Genomic DNA, 16,931 nt, shown 5'->3' with positions numbered 1-16,931 from the left:
ATTCATACCTCTGACCTGTTCCCCTTTTATGAGACAATGCACAGCCTAAAGGCCAGACCGCACCAATGCAACTAGTCGCAACTCTTTGCAACAAAATAGTTTTAAGGCCAGTCCACACCAATGCAACTCCTTGCAACTGCCATTGGGGATAATGTTTGCAAGTAGTTGCTAGTAGTTGCATGTTGCAAGGAGTTGTATTGGTGTGGACCGGCCTTAACCCATTGTCTAAAAATGGGAATTCAAACACATTTCTTAGCAGCTTATTTTAACTCATTGTCTGCCAATCACGCATATATGCGTTCTATTGAATCCATCACTTGCCTGCCAATAACGCATAAATGCGTTTTTAGAAACTTTTTTTTTTTTTTTTTTGACCCAAAGACCAAGGAGATATGATTTTTTGAAGATCTAGACTCCCATCCACTTCCTTTTTTTTAGTTGGCAGACAACTGCAAAACAATCTGAAATAATTCAGGCAGGTTAAGTGTTAATGTTAGCTGCTTTTACTTATGCCGTTCAAGTGTAATTGCTGTGTTGACTCTATTTTGCATTCATTGAGGTTTTATTTTCTATGGAGTTGTTTTCCCCCCTTTTCTTTGTCATTGCATGCTGTCTCTGCTGTTTTCTCGCACACTATTTTTTAAATTACTCTTCTACGGGGAATCTGCCTGGGATACATTGGCCTGGCATAAGTAATTCAGAGGAAATGTCGGGTTGTTGAGTACCATGGGTTGGTATATTAATGGAAGAAGATTCTGAATGAGATTATTGATAGAATATTAGTCACAGAATAAGTCTTAAAATTGTAATCCGCCATTTCATTGCAGAGACAACAGGATTTGTCGATAAACTCTTTGAATGTCTGACAACCAAGAACTACTTGGGAAATCCTCCTGCCACGGACACACCCAAGGAGGAGGTCAAACCAGCTGTGGTCAAAGTAGAGGTAGAGGTAAGAATTGTAAATGAATAGATTCAGTGCCCTATCTTGCGTTCCGTGCCGCCTTACCCCTTATGCCTAAACCTTTTATGCATGTTTTACTATTTTAAAATGATTCAAATAGCCGAACTACAAGCTCTATTACTGCTATTTTCACTATTTTAAAATGTTTTTTAAAATAGTAAAAAATGCCATAAGTGTTTAGGCATAATTGGTAAGTGGCGTGCAAGATAGGGCGCTCGATGTCATTACATACTAAGGCCTCTTTTGCAGTAGTCGTGTATAAATGTAAAAAAAAATAAAAGTGTGGGGATGTATTAGATGCCAAAAAATGTAATATTGCTTGATAATTGGAAGCAGCTACAACTATCTTGCCTCACAACAAGTACTTAGGGGGGGTGCAACCGTTAATTGAACTAATCAATTGAATGCATTTATTATAATTTATACTTAAATATAGTTGCATAAATGGACCGTAATGGATGTAGTCCATTTTCCTTTTTTTTTTGTCTCATCCATTTGGCCCTTTTAATTCAATGTACTGCTGTACTTTAAAAATGTCAATAAAATATAATATTCGATCAGTCAATCAAGTAGGGCCGCAACATTTAATCGCTTTCATCCTGTCATAGCTGTTTTTGGGCATGTCATTATGGATAAACATTTTCAAAAATCCCTAAAATTGCAAGCTCGGCTACAAGCTATGCTAGCTTATTTTGTAAAGTACTTTCTATATACTGGTAGAAGGTCACCATGGGTGGACTTGAGACCACAAAGGACTGGAAGAGTTTAAGTTTAAATGTCTGCATTTGTGTGGTTTTGTTTTATTTTCCTCTCAAGGCTGAAACGGCCCAGGAGCAGAGAGACGTCAGGCAGAGGAGAAGTCCTCTTAGAAACCGTCCCGACTTCAATGAGTCCAGGTATGAGATCTAGATTGTTTCTCAATCATTGGGTTCGTGTGATTCTCTGACGGGGTCAGGGACAAATAAATGATGAAGAATGTAACCATTCAGGCTCAAGTTTCAAGTTCAGTGCATACCTCTCTTAGATATATATACATACGTATGTGCAGATGAGCAATCATGGCATCAAAGTGGAATGGAGCAGACTTGACTTTACAGTAAAAATTCACCAAAAAATAAAGTCCAAACACATAGAGGACATGAATGGGCAATATGGACTAATATTTTTGACTAAATACCTCTATCTTCAAAAATAACAGATCTAAAAGCTCACAACGCATTGCGATGTGATGCAGTGTGAGCTTGTAAATCACCTACTTCACATAGTTTTGAACACATTCATATTCAGTCATATCACAATATGACAACATCCCAGACAATATCTATTGTCAGGTCACGATATAAGACAATATCTATTCTCAGGTCACAATATAAGACAATATCTATTATCAGGTCACGATATAAGACAATATCTATTCTCAGGTCACAACATATTGCCCAGCCCTACCTGAAAGTCTCACACAAAGTAAATTGTCACCAACCTTTTGCTGCTTGTACCTGCAGGGGTGAGACAAATAAACCTCTCTTGATTGACTAACTACATATAAGACAAATGCCACCCTCAATCCTCCTCATCCACCCAACAAAACATAGTTAGTCTGTGGTTTTCTTCATAGCCCCCTTGAGGCCAACTGTTGCTATTTTCTCTGTCATTGTGTGTGTGTCCGGTGTACAGGGATTAGCACCTTGTGTACATCTCCATGGTTACATGGAGGTACAGTTGATTCCTGTGAGACCCACTTATAGCTTGATTAAGGCCCTGGTGTCCCTTGTCCCTGAAACACCACATACATCACTGTCAAGGAAACATTCTGCATACTGGGGATGGCATGGCAGAAATGGCTGAACCCATTTAGACCTGAGGCCGATTCTGAAAATAGCCTCTGAATCCTGACCGAAGTTTTCAGAAAAACTTACATTTTTATTCAAATAAATTACAAACAATAATGTTGCTATATACTGTATACAGCAACAACTACACCAAAAGGGGTTCCCGGATGGAAAGTTATAGTTATGTAGTGGTGTTCGATGTCTAAATCGGTTAATTCTTACATAAAAGGTAAATTATCACAAAATCCGTCTACAGTACTAGTAGACCAAGAAAAATATGTTTCCAACACTATGATAGATATTAATATGTATTATTAATTATGCCCATAGTTGAGACGAAATGTGGATCTACAAAACTGTATTTCCTACCTAGACTATCCCTCAGTTTTAGGATTTCGATGTTGTACGTGTCACCTATCGATCTATAACTAAATAACACGCACACAGGAGCCACGACGACCGGCGGCGAGATGAGCGCAAGCGGCGCGAGCTGGAGCGCCACGGGAAAGGCGGCGGCGGCGGTGGTGGTGGCGGCGGTGGTGGTGGCGGCGGCGGCGGAGTCGGTGAGTACCACCGGGAGCGAGAGCGTCACGAGCGCCGCAGGGGAAGCCCCCGCAGGCGGAGCTACAGCCGGAGCCGGAGTCGCAGCGGCAGCCGAGGGAAGAGCAGAGAGCGCGAGCACAGAGGAGGCAGAGGAGGTGAGACGCGAGCCAGCAGAGACCTGACCCCCGCACCCTTTTATGTCTAGTTTTCTTTCTCTGGAGAAGCCTTTGTGCAGCATATAGGCCTTTAGTGTCTCGGAGAGAGCACTGGACGCAGCAGGTTGCATAGTATTTGTTTGTCTACGAGGTGCCATGCAGACGATGCTGAAGACTTATAACTGGGGAGTTAACAACATGGACTGGAATTGGGACTGTTACCTACAAGGTTGTTTGTTCACCACAACGATCAGCTGCTTTTGTCGGTTTGTCCACCTCGCGTGGATAGCGTAACGTTTAGTTGAGATCCAGATACATATATGTTTTTTTAGCTTAACATTTGTTGCTCCTTAACCGCTTAAGCCCTATATACAAGTTTCTTTTATGATAATAGTGAAAATGTCCGCTCTATCTGGAGCTTTTAGATCTGCTATTTTTGTCCAAATGTTTGTCTGTTTTCGCTGAATATTTGTCTGTCTAATAATATAAGGTGACAATATGTGTCACCTTTTACGACATGCACAGAATAGGGACGCTCGGGTTCATTTGGTTAATTAGCATCACAGCATTGCCATAGCAAATATAAATGTATCTATCTGGAAATGTGCATTACATTTACATTAATTTAAGAGGACAATTGACGAATCAATGAAATTGGCCAGTTGAAAGTATGTTGTTGAACCACGGTGATACTAAAAGAAATTGGATCAGTTGTCTGACGTTTCTCTGTCTCTCTCTGTGTTCTCTAGCAGACTTCAAGTCAAAGTTTGAGGTAGAGAGGAAGGACACCTCCGGCACCTCTGGCTCTCAGCCGCAGCCGCACCCCTCCCCTCTCCTCCCAACCCCCCAGCACCCGTTCACCTCTCTCCCCTCGTCCTCTGCCGCCGGGGTGCCGGGCACCGGGGGCGTCCCCATATCCACCCTGGCTCACCTGCCGGACAGCACTACGGACAGCTGGTCCGGTTACTACGGAAACCAGAGGCAAGATGGCAACAAAGTGTTCAACAGCAAGGGCGCGTCGCTCAAGCAGCGCTGTCGGGACTACGATGGTACGGACCATGCCCCGTTTGTTTTTATGTGACCGTGCATGGGGTTCATTTAGGGGTTACTGTGTGGCAGCATGAATAACTCCTGTACCGTTCACAACGTCACGCTAGCACACACACAAACCTCAATGAAGCAAGCACACGACAGACACAACTAACATTATTACCTTCAGCTGTGTTTACTTGTCAAAATGACTTTTTTTTGTTTGTTCTGGTTATTCTGTGCCACTGCTGTGGTCCTTGTTTAGATTGCTGCTAATGACCCCTGTTTAATGTTCTCCCTCTCCTGGGTCCCCTGCCACCCCTCCACAGGGACATACCAGTCACTTCATACTTATCTCAGTGTCCCACAGGCTTAAAACAGACCACCAGCAACCACACAGCATTTAACAAAATCCATAAAAAAAATAATCTACAGAAACTGAAAACTAAAGATCTTTTGCTCAATTTATTAATTTCGCTTGCTGTTTGTCCATCTCTCCCTCTCCCTTCACTTAACTCTCCATCTCCTTTTGTCGTCTTGCCGCTCTACAATCATACCAGAGCGTCAGGGAGCCAGTCTCGCAAAGAAGTCGTTTGCTAGTGGATTCCCAGGAGGCAGCACCTTAGAGAGGATATGCTGGAAAAGACGCCCCATTGGATTATATTGAAACATTACCATCTTAGATAATTCTAATTTCAGCACACTCACCCATAATGAGATATGTTATGATCTTAATATATTAAGTTGTATATGTGACATGAGTCGACATACACTTAAGACTCAATTAGGTACACCTGTGCATTAATGTTGCTTGTTTACACATAGTCCGCTCCTCCGAATAAAACGGCCATCATGTGGCTGAAAATAAGTGTATGATTCATGCAGACATGGTCAGGAGGCTCACTTGCTGTTTGACTGAACACTAGTGTAAGTGCAAGCCACGTGATGTAAGCGACTTCGAACATGATATGATTGTTGGTACAAGACTTACTGGTTTCAAGTATTATTATTTTACTTATTTTTCCATGTTCTATCTTTTTATCAATGTTAAAAGTCTTAATTAAATCCACTGTGATTCAAAAGATGAAAACGTACAATGGGGTGAACACCTCATATACCCACTATAATATGCTAGAGGTACCTTGTTTAAGAGTTTTAAGTTTGAATGCAACAAAATGGAGAGACATGTTGGATATTATCGTTGGTCCATGCATGTGTTATACTGCTCAAATCTTGGGTCAAGATGGCGGTTATTTTGTTGGTGACATGTTTGTGCTCAACGGTCTCTTCCCCTCTGCTTTTCAGAGAAAGGTTTCTGCGTCCGCGGCGACCTTTGCCCTTTCGACCACGGCAACGACCCCCTTGTCGTCGACGACGTGACGCTGCCGGCCATGATTCCCTTCCCACCTCCGCCCGTCATGCCCCCCGCCGGGATGCCCCCACCTGCCGGAATGCCCCCACCTGCCGGGATGCCCCCGCCTGCCGGCATGCCCCCCCCTGCCGGCATGCCAATGCCCCCCATCACAGAGCCCCCGCCTCCCCTCCGGATGCCCTCCATGCCCCACTACGGCCAGCCACCTCCACCTGGGGTCTTCCCCTTGACTGGTAAGCACTGGTTTGGTACATGCACAGAAATACAATCCGAAACGTATCAAACAAAACGTATCCCAGCTACGGTCTTATATTGAATATCCTTGCTGTCGGGCAGAAACCTTGTATATCCATATTTCAACTTTGTATGTGTTTTTTTCCCTTCCATAAATGGATGCCCTAGTTCGTTGTACAGCAGTGTTACACGAATAGTAGCGGAAATAGACGACCTAGCTCACAACGCGTCGGGATGCAATTTCCATTGGAACACAGGTTCTTTTTTCCACTTCCTAAAAATAGTTTCAAACATAAAATGTTTCCGCTTAACGGCGACAATATGCTGTTTATATGCAATCTTTTTTACAACCCAAATAAACTGATTTCATGGTTAACTTTGCTCACTGTTAGCAAGTGACGTAAGCTAGACGTAACAGAAATGTATTGTTTCCAGTGGCAATTTACTCCTTTAGACAATACATTTACGCGCAATCCCCATATATAGTACCTGACTATCGCTGTGATTAGGGATGTCCGATATTATCGGCAGTTAATGGCATAAAAAAAAGTCATTTTGACAAAAAAAAAAGCAGAAGAATCACTAGTTTGTTTTACCGTCTGTTGCGCATCTGTGAGGTCTGAACTGATTCATAAGTTGTATTTTGCTATGCGATGCTTTGTGAGCTCATAAATCTGCAATTTATTTCTTCGTAACACCAGCACGCAACTACGTCTAAATCACTCTTAACGTTAACACATTCCATGCCAGAGGTTAATTTCATAATGTACTCACCAGTGGCAACGTTTTATTGTTGTTTTTTTCACGTCGCCATAGACCTTGTTAAAATCCTTAAGATTGAGCTCTAAACTGTTTGTTTTGTTCGCGGAGATCTCCCTGCATCTACCAGTGAAGACCACGTGTCAAACGGTGCCTCCATGTTGTAGTTAGAACGGTTTATGTTAAACAGTGATCAGCGAGGAGAAAAACTACAAAGAGAAAATGGAGTTTCAGTTTCATCATTAGAACGGAGGCCGACGGGATCGGCAAAACCGGATCCCGAATAATTCCGTTTCCGGTGGCGTTACAATGAAATGTGCCGTGTCGAAAATTGAAAAAAGTGCAATGTGAACTTTTTTTCGAGAAAAAGCACCCGTTGGCGTAGATCTACGCGACTGGCACGTGGCGGCTTTAAATAGGTTCGCGTAGATCTACGCGACTGGCACTCAATGTGTTAAGGCATCAGTTAAGGGCCCTTGTGTCTCCTTCAGGGCCCCCACTGATAGCCACCGGTGGGATAGAAACCCCCACCCACCAGTCGGCGATCACGGCCGCCGCTCCCATCGGACCGCCTGGTGTGGGGCTGCCGCCTACTCTTCCTCCTCCTCTTCCTCCTCCGCCTCCTCCTCCTCCTCTGTCCTCCTCGTCATCTGTGTCTCTGCTACGTCCCCAATATGTCCAGTCTGAATGTAAGCAGCGATGCTTTTCCTCTTCAGATTGTGTCTTTGGGGGGGGCACTTGCCCTCATTTCTGTCATTTATGTCTTTTTTTTCCTTCCCTGAAGTACTTTTTTTTTTTTTGTGACAGGAGTGTTCTTGTAAGAAGTACACGCATGCTTTGGCCATTTCAGCTTGCAATTGTAGCTTTTGGCCCGAGAATATTTAAAGCTGCAATGCTTAACCCATTAACACATTGATTGCCTAGATCGAGTTAACTCGATTTTAGCAAAAAAATGTTATGAATTTCCCCAGAAGCAACGATTTGAGTTGAAAATGTTCGCTTTAAAAATATATATATTCAAAGATTTGCACACATTTTCACGATTTTTCAAAAATAGCAGATCTACAAGCTCGTAGCGCGGCACTCGCTATGAGCTTGTTGATCTGCTATTTTTGAATAGCCCAAAGTGTAAAATAATGCTTTTTAGCTCAAATCTAAAAATGACACAGATCCAGGTCTTAATGGGTTAAGACATGTCGCAGATGAAAAGAAACACTAGTATGAGATATATTGAGGGCTTTTGTCAGACTGTAGGCAAATCTTTATTTGTGTCTCCAATATGGTATTTCAACTGTCCATTATTATTTGCAAGTAATCAGATTATGTATTCAGACGCTGAATACATAAATCGCTGAAAATGTCAGATAAAGAAGCTCGTTAGGCTATTTATTTCAGCAAGCAACATCGTTAGACGAATTATGAATCGGGCGTCAGCGTCCAAGTGTCCAGACCGAGACACATCTTTTGAAATCAGATTTGAATGGAATTTCAAAGCACATTCTTTGGTGGTTTGAAATGCCACCTAGGAATGTGGTTCCTAAGTTGTGATGTTTGGCCTATCCAGAATGGATAGGCTACCACTCTGAACATACAGTGGCTCAAGTTTGTCCTATTTGCAAACAGAGGTGTTTGCTTATTTCTTTATGCTGCTTCATAATTTTCTGCATTGTATCCTAGCATTGTGTCTTAATTCCTAAAAAGAATTGTAGTAGTTGTACAGTATGTATGTATAATGCATATCCATTTCTATATACTAAGTGTATATACTGTATACTGTGTGTTTTAAAGAAAAATGTCAATCTAGTAAAATCTGTGTGTGTGTGTGTGCGCGTGTCTGCTTGTCTCTCTCTCCATTAGATAACTACGACCCAGAGGGTTACAACCCAGAGTCTCCAGGTCTGACTGGAGCGAGTCGTAACCAGTACCGTCAGTTCATCCCTCGGGTCCAGACCCAGCGCTCCAACCTCATTGGCCTCACCTCAGGAGATGGACAGAGCTCCAGAGGTAGTCATTATAAAAGCCTGATAACACGCATAGCATTTTATTTCAAACAGCCTAGCCTAGAACAGTGGTTCTCAACCTGTGGGTCGGGACCCCCAGGGGGGTCCCCCTAGATGACAGTGAAGTGACAATTGAAGGACTTTTAAGACCTGTTTAAAACCTAAAATCAAATGCAATTTTAAACTATACTATAAAAACTGCTCAAACATTGGCCAAATTGTCATATAAGAAAGAGTCAAACATTTATCTGTGGAACCCGAGTTAAACAAAATGTAATGCCTCAACTCCTGCAATTCCAAGTGCTTGTCAGGATGGGGGTTTCATAATAGGCGACCATTCGGTGAAAGTAGTCGATCTATCGGCTATTTTCGGCAAAGAGATTTGATGTGGAGGGGAATAAGCAGGGAACCAAATATGCACCCCTGAGGGACTCTGGTCAACTGTATACATAGTTTAAGTGGTTAAAATGGTAGTACACAAATGTCAGATGTCTAGATTTTTAGGGCAGAAAAGACTAGTTTAATTTGTAAATATCATTGCCTAATTCAGATTAGGAATTTATTTTGAAACTAGTAGATAAAACCATAACGTTGTAATCGTGTCCTTGTGATTTTTGTGTGTGTTTATTATCTAGCTGCCAACATAGTGATACAGACAGAACCTGCGGTCGCCGCCAGCACTGCCATCAGCAACACGTCACGCTTCAGCGCCGAGCAGGACAACAGGAAAAGACCCATGGGAGCCGTTATAAATGAGGCTCCGCCCGTTAAAAAAACCTGGATGGACAAGTAAGGATTCACCACGATACAGGGTGGTGCTTATTAATAGTACATTTGTGTTCAGTGGTTCATTTCAAACAACATTGCAGACCCCCAATTGACGGAAGAACAATGGCTTCTATTTCAGCACGCAAACTTTCCAGGAAGAGAGAGCTGCCCACAGCCCACCTCTGACACACAGAGCGAGTAGACCATCTTATAATGAGCATTGGTGAGGACCAATTGTATGAATATACGGTTGAAAATGGGTAAAGTGCTCCTTATAATCATAACCTGAATCTGTGCACGGTGTGGTGATGGCATCGGCCTGGGGAAAAACATCTGTCGTTCATAGGAACACCTCTCCCCCTTTGTTCTTGTCCTAGTTATCGGGGCAGTCTGCTCAATGTTGGGAGAACCCCTCGGGTGAGTCTGGAACGTAGGCGTTCATCCAGGCTTTCGCCCTGACTATCGATCGCTCATAGGACATCCTTGGCATACAATTATTAAAATGAGGCTGTAAAATAAAATAAGTATGAATCATTCATTTGATCTCGCAAGAGAGCGCGCTTCTCAGCACCAACCGCGGCCAGCACATATAAAGAAAGAAAGAGGCTTTAGCTGTGTTTGAAGTTTTACGACATACAATATTTTATATTCAAAAGTAATATACTGTACATTCGAAAATCGATAGGTTCAACTGGATCGAACCCACGTGGTGTTTTAACCCATTAAAACCTGGAAAGCATCTTTGTCATTTTAGATTTTAGCTATATATATAGCACATTGGCTGGCTATTCAAAAATGGCAGATATACAAGCTCATAGTGCGGCATGAAGTAAAAAAATCGTTAACATTTGTGCAAATCTTTGAATATATTTTTTAAAGCTCTTTTTTACTCAAATCTTCACTTATGGGGGACCCTGAAACAAAATATTTTTTATGTGGGGGGTCCGCCGCCAAATACATTTAATTTTGGTTGGTCATGAAAAAGCACCACTGAATCTGATATAGCAACATACGTTTTTCAGAAAACTGTTTAGAAGACATTTGTAGACTCGGCTTCAGGTCTAAATAAGGAATATTCAAAACTCTGCCGGCCTTACCTCTAAGAGGCTATGTCTTAGCCACAGATCTAGATCCCATACCACTGATTGCAATTTCTAGTAACTTTCTAGTAACATGGCGATGATCGACATGATACAGGCTTCATCTTTTCCTGGCATTTTCTTTCTAAATTGTCTGCCAGCAAACCAAAAGATATCTGTACGCTAACGCTTTTCTCTCTCTCTCTCTCTCTCTCTCTCTCTGTTTTAGGCCTAACTTCAACAACCAACACAAGGGCAGCTTCCCTAAGAGGAACCACTACGTCAACACTAAGTTGGAGGTGCGCAAGATTCCCAGAGAGCTCAACAACATCACCAAGCTCAACGAGCACTTCAGCAAGTTCGGCACCATCGTCAACATCCAGGTAACGTCAGTGAAACCATGCACAATACCTTGACTTGGAGCTGGAGGTTTACACCATTGGAGCAGTTAACCCATTGAGACCTGAAGCCGATTCTACATGTCTCCTAAATCTCAACAGTTTTCTGAAAAACGTATGTTTCTATATCAGTGGTGCTCAATCTTTTTCATGGCCGCGGACCCCCATCAAAATATGTTGTTCCAGGGACCCCCCAGAAGCAAAGATTTGAGTAAAAAATGTTCGCTTTAAAATATATATATATTCGAAGATTTGCACACATTTTTACTATTTTTCTAAAATAGCAGATCTACAAGCTCATGCCGTGCTATGAGCTTGTAAATCTGCTATTTTTGAATAGCCCAAAGTGTAAAATAATGCTTTTTAGCTCAAATCTAAAAATGACACAGTTCCAGGTCTTAATGGGTTAAAACCCATGTCTAGAATAGCGTTGGGTAAAGTTGTATTTACGTGGGACGGGAAGAGGGAATAAAGAAATAAGAAATCCGCTCTCTGAAAAGTGACTTTCTCCCAGTCAGTTGGGAGTTTCATTTAACATACGGTTCGACCAAAATAGGGTCTTCTTCATCATTCTAATGAAGACCACACTTGATGAGCCTGGATTTTTATAGTGGATATGCAAGCTGTTTTTCTTTTTAACGTGAAGAGCAAATATAACATGCAAATCGGGTCTTCAGACAGATTTCACACCCACCTTTCACATGGTTCAGCAGGGTTCCCCCAGAACAATCCATACATCCACAGAATGTATGGATTGGACAATCCATAGAAATTACGGGGGGTCATTGCCATGCTGGCTTGTGGTGGACATTTTTGACAAAATTCTATTGTTGCCATGGACATACAATATAGACAAACACATAAAGAGCTAGCCCTAAATGACCATTACAGGTCTGTAACTCTGAGTGTGTACAAATGGAACCAAATGAACCCTACGGGTCCATTTGGTTCCATTTGTACACACTCAGAGTTATGTGGGTCCTTGAAAATAAAATGTTTAAGAACCACTGCACCAGTGGACTCATTAGCTAATGTGCCATACAATACATAGTGTCATAGTAAATCAGTTTCATACATAATCTGAAGAAAACCTGGAGAACGACATTCAGTAATTGGGTGATATGATCAAAATATAATGGTGTGTAACAACAAAATCTAACATTTGGCACAGCCAAGGCCATGTCTTGCCACGGACACATTGATGACCCCTGATGTAGACTCAAGTGCTACATCCCTGGAAATGTCCAGTTCTGTGGAGAAATGTGTTTTGTATGTCATGCGAATCCAAACACTGTCTCCCTGTAGGTGGTGTTTGGTGGAGACCCAGAGGCGGCGCTGATCCAGTACACGGCCAACGAAGAAGCCAAACGGGCCATCTCCAGCACCGAGGCCGTCCTTAACAACCGCTTCATCCGCGTCTACTGGCACCGCGAGGCCGGGGCCATCAACACGGCGCCCCAGCAGCAGGAGCAGAGTTCTGGAGTGACTCAGGGAGGCGTGCCGGGCCCCAGCCTGGGACCACAGCACAGCACTTTGCATAAGGTTAATACAGGGAGCATAACCACATAAGCCCTATTTTATACTTTGTTGCACAATGTTGTTTTCTGCGAAAATAGACTATCCATTTTGGCCTTTCACTTAATACATAATGACACCCAAAATAGGGACACCAAGTTGAAAGCGATTAGGAAAACGTTCGGCCGCTGCGATGAAAGAATAAATACTATTTCATCGATGAATTTCATTTGGACTTACACATGATTTTAAAAGTAAATTAGCTGGGACATGATGAGCACCTGACATTTGCCAAGTGCAAATATTTCGGTTCCGGTGTCTCGTTATGAAACCATGTGAAAAAATATTGCCCCTGAGGGGCTGTGGCTGTGTGTGTCTGTCACAATCTATTGGACCAATCAGTTTCTTAACACATTGAGTGCCAGAGGGTTTTTAACACATTGGGTGCCAAAACCGTATATATACGTTTTTTGCAATACTTACACGGAGTGCCAAAACCGTATATATACGTTTTTTGAAAAAAAATATTTTTTGGTTAACTTATGACTTCAAAATCCTGTATCTCGGCTCCTAAAAAATGGTTAAAAAGTCCTGGCACTCAGTGTACTCTGTTTTTAAAAAAACCTGGCACCCAATGTGTTAACAGCATACAGCCAGTGCCAGCGTTTTTAACAATTTGTGTACCTTTTTCAAGTAGTCACAAAATATTTTCCGTGATCACCGTCCTCACGGTGATCCCCTCATTACACACATGGGGGTCTCTAAAAACATTCGATAATCCGTTCCATAGTTGCAGCCAGTTGAAAATAGTCAAAAATACATGGTAAAAAAAAAAGTACACAGGAGCGAGATACAGGGTTTTAAAGTAATAAGTTAACCAGGAAGTGGATGGGAGTCTAAATCTTCGAAAAAGTCTAAATCTCCTGGTGCTGTGAAGGATTTTTTTTGGAAAAAAAAAAATATATATATATTTTTTTAAATATATTTTTTTCAAAGACGGCCATAGCCGTTTTTTGGCACTCAATGGTTGGATTATGAAAAACGGCCAGGGCCGTTATTGTCACTCAATGTGTGAATTTTTATTTTTTCATTTTTAACTTTTTATCTTATATTCGAAGCCAAATCTGATGTGGCACAGTTTTGCTGTATGAAATGCCAAGCTATCATACCACATTAGACAGTTTGACCTACTTTATTTTCCATCGTAACTCCTTTTGGCTGCAGGGAGCAAAAGGCTAGTCATTTCCTCATTGTCTCATCCTCAATGCATTTCCCGCACCATGAACACCTTTTTGTTTATTCTCTCTACAGGGGATCAAGCAACACAACCCGGCAGCTTATGTGTTGAACAAAACCATTCCCAAGCACCGGCTAGTAGGAACGACGGGGGCCGCGGCAGCAAGCAAGCTGGACGGCTTGCACCCCAGCACGGACCCTGCCGCGGTATGACTCGCTCTCCTTCCTGCACAATGTCATTGGACTGAGATCCTGTCCTAGGTCAAACAACATGTGTTGTTGTATAGCTGCAATCCCCCACTTTTTTTTTTGTGAATAAAATGTTATTTTAACCAATCTGTATGGTAGAGTAGGTTAATGCATAATATTTGCAGTGGTTGGAGGTTGTGCAGTGGTCATCTACTGATTGAGAGAGGTATTGCCTGAAGCTCAAAGTGCAATATATCCCCTGCCCAAAGCCGGCGTTCTGTAGAAATGTCCGCCCTCGCACGAGAGACCCATGTTCGAAATCGCACGGAATGGCCGCTTTAACCCGTATGGGGTTAGAATATTTTAGGATTTTAACGATTTACTAACTATATATATACATATATACAACAGGGTGGATTAACGCCACCCTGTTGTATATATTTTTTTATCTTAATCTTTTTTAAATTTTCATTAAAGTCTTCATTAAAGTTTTTGATTAAAGGTAAGGTAAGTGATATTTTTTGGTTAAAACAAAAAGTATTTTGTTAAAAGGTTAAAATACTGTATTCTGATAGTAATCATTGCTATAGAGTGTTTGTTCAGTAACAGGAGTCTCCCTGTCTCTCCAGCTCTTTAATGAACAGAAAATAAATTTTTCGGTAGGTGTCAAAATCTCAGCCAATCAGGAGAAAGTACCCATTTTTAAGCGTAATTTGTATAGTGTTCCAGTTCCAATTTTGCATGCTAATTTCTTAGTGTCATCACTTCCAATTCCACTTGTTTAATCTGTATCCTGATTGAGTTCTCTGTCCTGGTTGGATAAAATTGGAAATGAAACTGAAACGAAAATGCATTTTCTGTTTAATAAAGAGCTGGAGAGACAAGGAGACTCCTAATACTGAACAAACACTCTATAGCAATGAGTACTATCAGAATATAGAGCTATTTAACAATTATTTTAACCAACGCAAATCACTTACCCTACCTTTAACACAAATTCAATCGTACATACAATACAGTATTGCATACATATTATTGTAGTAATTCAAATTAGTATTGTAGTCAACTAGGCGGAAGCAAGCATTTGCTTGCTTCCTTCCGAGGATGTTGGTTTTACGTGACCGTCGCCTGCCATTACATTGGCATCTTTGTCTGCAGTCCTAGACATTGCTCCAAAAATGTTGTTCTCATCACGTTTGTGTCCTAGGTGTCCACATCAGCGCTGACGGCCACCCAAAAGGGCCCCTACGCGTCCATGGCCCACAAGTCCTCCAAGAGCCTCGGGAAGACGGGCAAAGCACTGGAAGCACAGGAGGCCCTGAGGAAAAAACAGGCACGTTCATGGGTCACCTCCAAGCATTCTGCTAGATTATGAAAAGGATCCATCTGAAATGCATGGCAGAGTCAGTGGTCTTCAGGCTGGTGTTAACCCATTAAGACCTGGAACTGTGTCATTTTTAGATTTGAGCTAAAAAGCATTATTTTACACTTAAGGCTATTCAAAAATAGCAGATATACAAGCTCATAGCGCGGCACCGAGTGCCGCGCTACGAGCTTGTAGCTTTTTTTAAAAAATGTGTGCAAATCTTTGAATATATATATATTTTTAAAGCGAACATTTTAAACTCAAATCTTTGCTTCTGGGGGTCCCTGGAACAACATATTTTGATGGGGGTCCGCGGCCAAATACATATAATTTTGGGGGTCCTTGACATGAAAAAGATTGAGCACCACTGATATAGAAACATACGTTTTTCAGAAAACTGTTGAGATTTAGGAGACATGTAGAATCGGCTTCAGGTCTCAATGGGTTAAACTGGTCTTGCACTTTATCACTCTGGATCAGAGTGTCTGCTAAAACATGCGGGCACCCAGCAGTAAAAACGAAGCAGATGCTACTACTAGCTTGTTATGTGTGAATGCTCACTAGGCCGTCAATTAATTATTATAATCATTAATGTCTCACTCTTAATATAGTCCAGTCTCTAGTTATTGTGCTTCATAGCTACAGTATGTTTTTATGGCGTTGAAAATGAAGTATTAGTGATTGTTTGGATTTGACAACCCATGGTAAAAATGTCCACTCATGTTTAGGGTTGAGATCCTTTTAGGATTGTAACGATTCTGGTTCATTAATGATTCCCTGTTAATGGCCCGACTCCTTAGCAATTCCTTTAGAGGGTACAAATGGAACCTTACGGCTCCATTTGGTTCCAAATGAACAGTCTCAGAGTTATGGTGGTCCTTGAAATTACGTTTTTCTTTTAGAACCAACAGTATTGTAATTGAATAGCAGACATTAAGTCCACATACCGGCTCTGACAGTGTGATAAACCGGTTCCGCTTCCATCCAAAATTCATCAAAAGTAGGAGGACATAATGCACATATTGCTGATCTACAAGCTTGTGATGCGTTGTGAGCTTGTTAGGATGGCTATTTTCTCTGAAGAGCTTTGGTGATGAGGGGAAAAAAGGAGCTCCACCAAACGTTCCGGCCCACATCAGTAAATGTCTGTGTTTTATTTTGTCCAGGAGGCGATGAAGCTACAGCAGGACATGAGGAAGAAGAAACAGGAGATGTTGGAGACCCAGATTGAGTGTCAGAAGGTGAGACAAACGTTTTTTTAACCACTTTAACCATTATTTTATACTTTGGCTATTCAAAAATAGCAGATACGACATAGAGATGAACATTTTTGCAAATCATTCATTTCAATTTCAATATAATCAATCATATATTTTTAAAGCGAACATTTGTAACTCTAATCTTTGCTTCTGGGGGTCCATGGCACTAAATATTTTGAGATGGGGGGTCCGTGGCCAAATGCATATAATTTTGGGGTTCCTTGACATCAAAAAGT

General features: G+C 41.7%; 1 protein-coding gene across 4 annotated transcripts in view; it reads left to right on the top strand.

The window, feature by feature from the left end:
* rbm27 (RNA binding motif protein 27) overlaps nt 1-16,931 on the top strand; it is a 33,078-nt gene that overhangs the window by 3,146 nt on the left and 13,001 nt on the right. For 2 of the 4 annotated variants that reach the window (XM_084075073.1, XM_084075071.1), the window contains exons 3-16: nt 828-952; nt 1,781-1,860; nt 3,241-3,491; nt 4,241-4,540; nt 5,826-6,125; nt 7,377-7,574; nt 8,743-8,889; nt 9,521-9,674; nt 9,793-9,876; nt 10,962-11,115; nt 12,436-12,672; nt 13,957-14,088; nt 15,278-15,403; nt 16,603-16,677. In XM_084075073.1, the coding sequence (XP_083931199.1) occupies nt 828-952; nt 1,781-1,860; nt 3,241-3,491; nt 4,241-4,540; nt 5,826-6,125; nt 7,377-7,574; nt 8,743-8,889; nt 9,521-9,674; nt 9,793-9,876; nt 10,962-11,115; nt 12,436-12,672; nt 13,957-14,088; nt 15,278-15,403; nt 16,603-16,677 (2,363 nt within the window). The remainder of the gene's footprint in view (nt 1-827; nt 953-1,780; nt 1,861-3,240; nt 3,492-4,240; nt 4,541-5,825; nt 6,126-7,376; nt 7,575-8,742; nt 8,890-9,520; nt 9,675-9,792; nt 9,877-10,961; nt 11,116-12,435; nt 12,673-13,956; nt 14,089-15,277; nt 15,404-16,602; nt 16,678-16,931) is intronic. The other 2 variants (XM_084075072.1, XM_084075074.1) reach the window with 2 other exon arrangements.

This window comes from Gymnoscopelus microlampas, assembly GCF_963454915.1.
Source record: "Gymnoscopelus microlampas genome assembly, chromosome: 12".
In the NCBI taxonomy this organism is placed as follows: Eukaryota; Metazoa; Chordata; class Actinopteri; order Myctophiformes; family Myctophidae; genus Gymnoscopelus; species Gymnoscopelus microlampas.
This window is presented reverse-complemented; position numbering and strand designations above follow the sequence as displayed.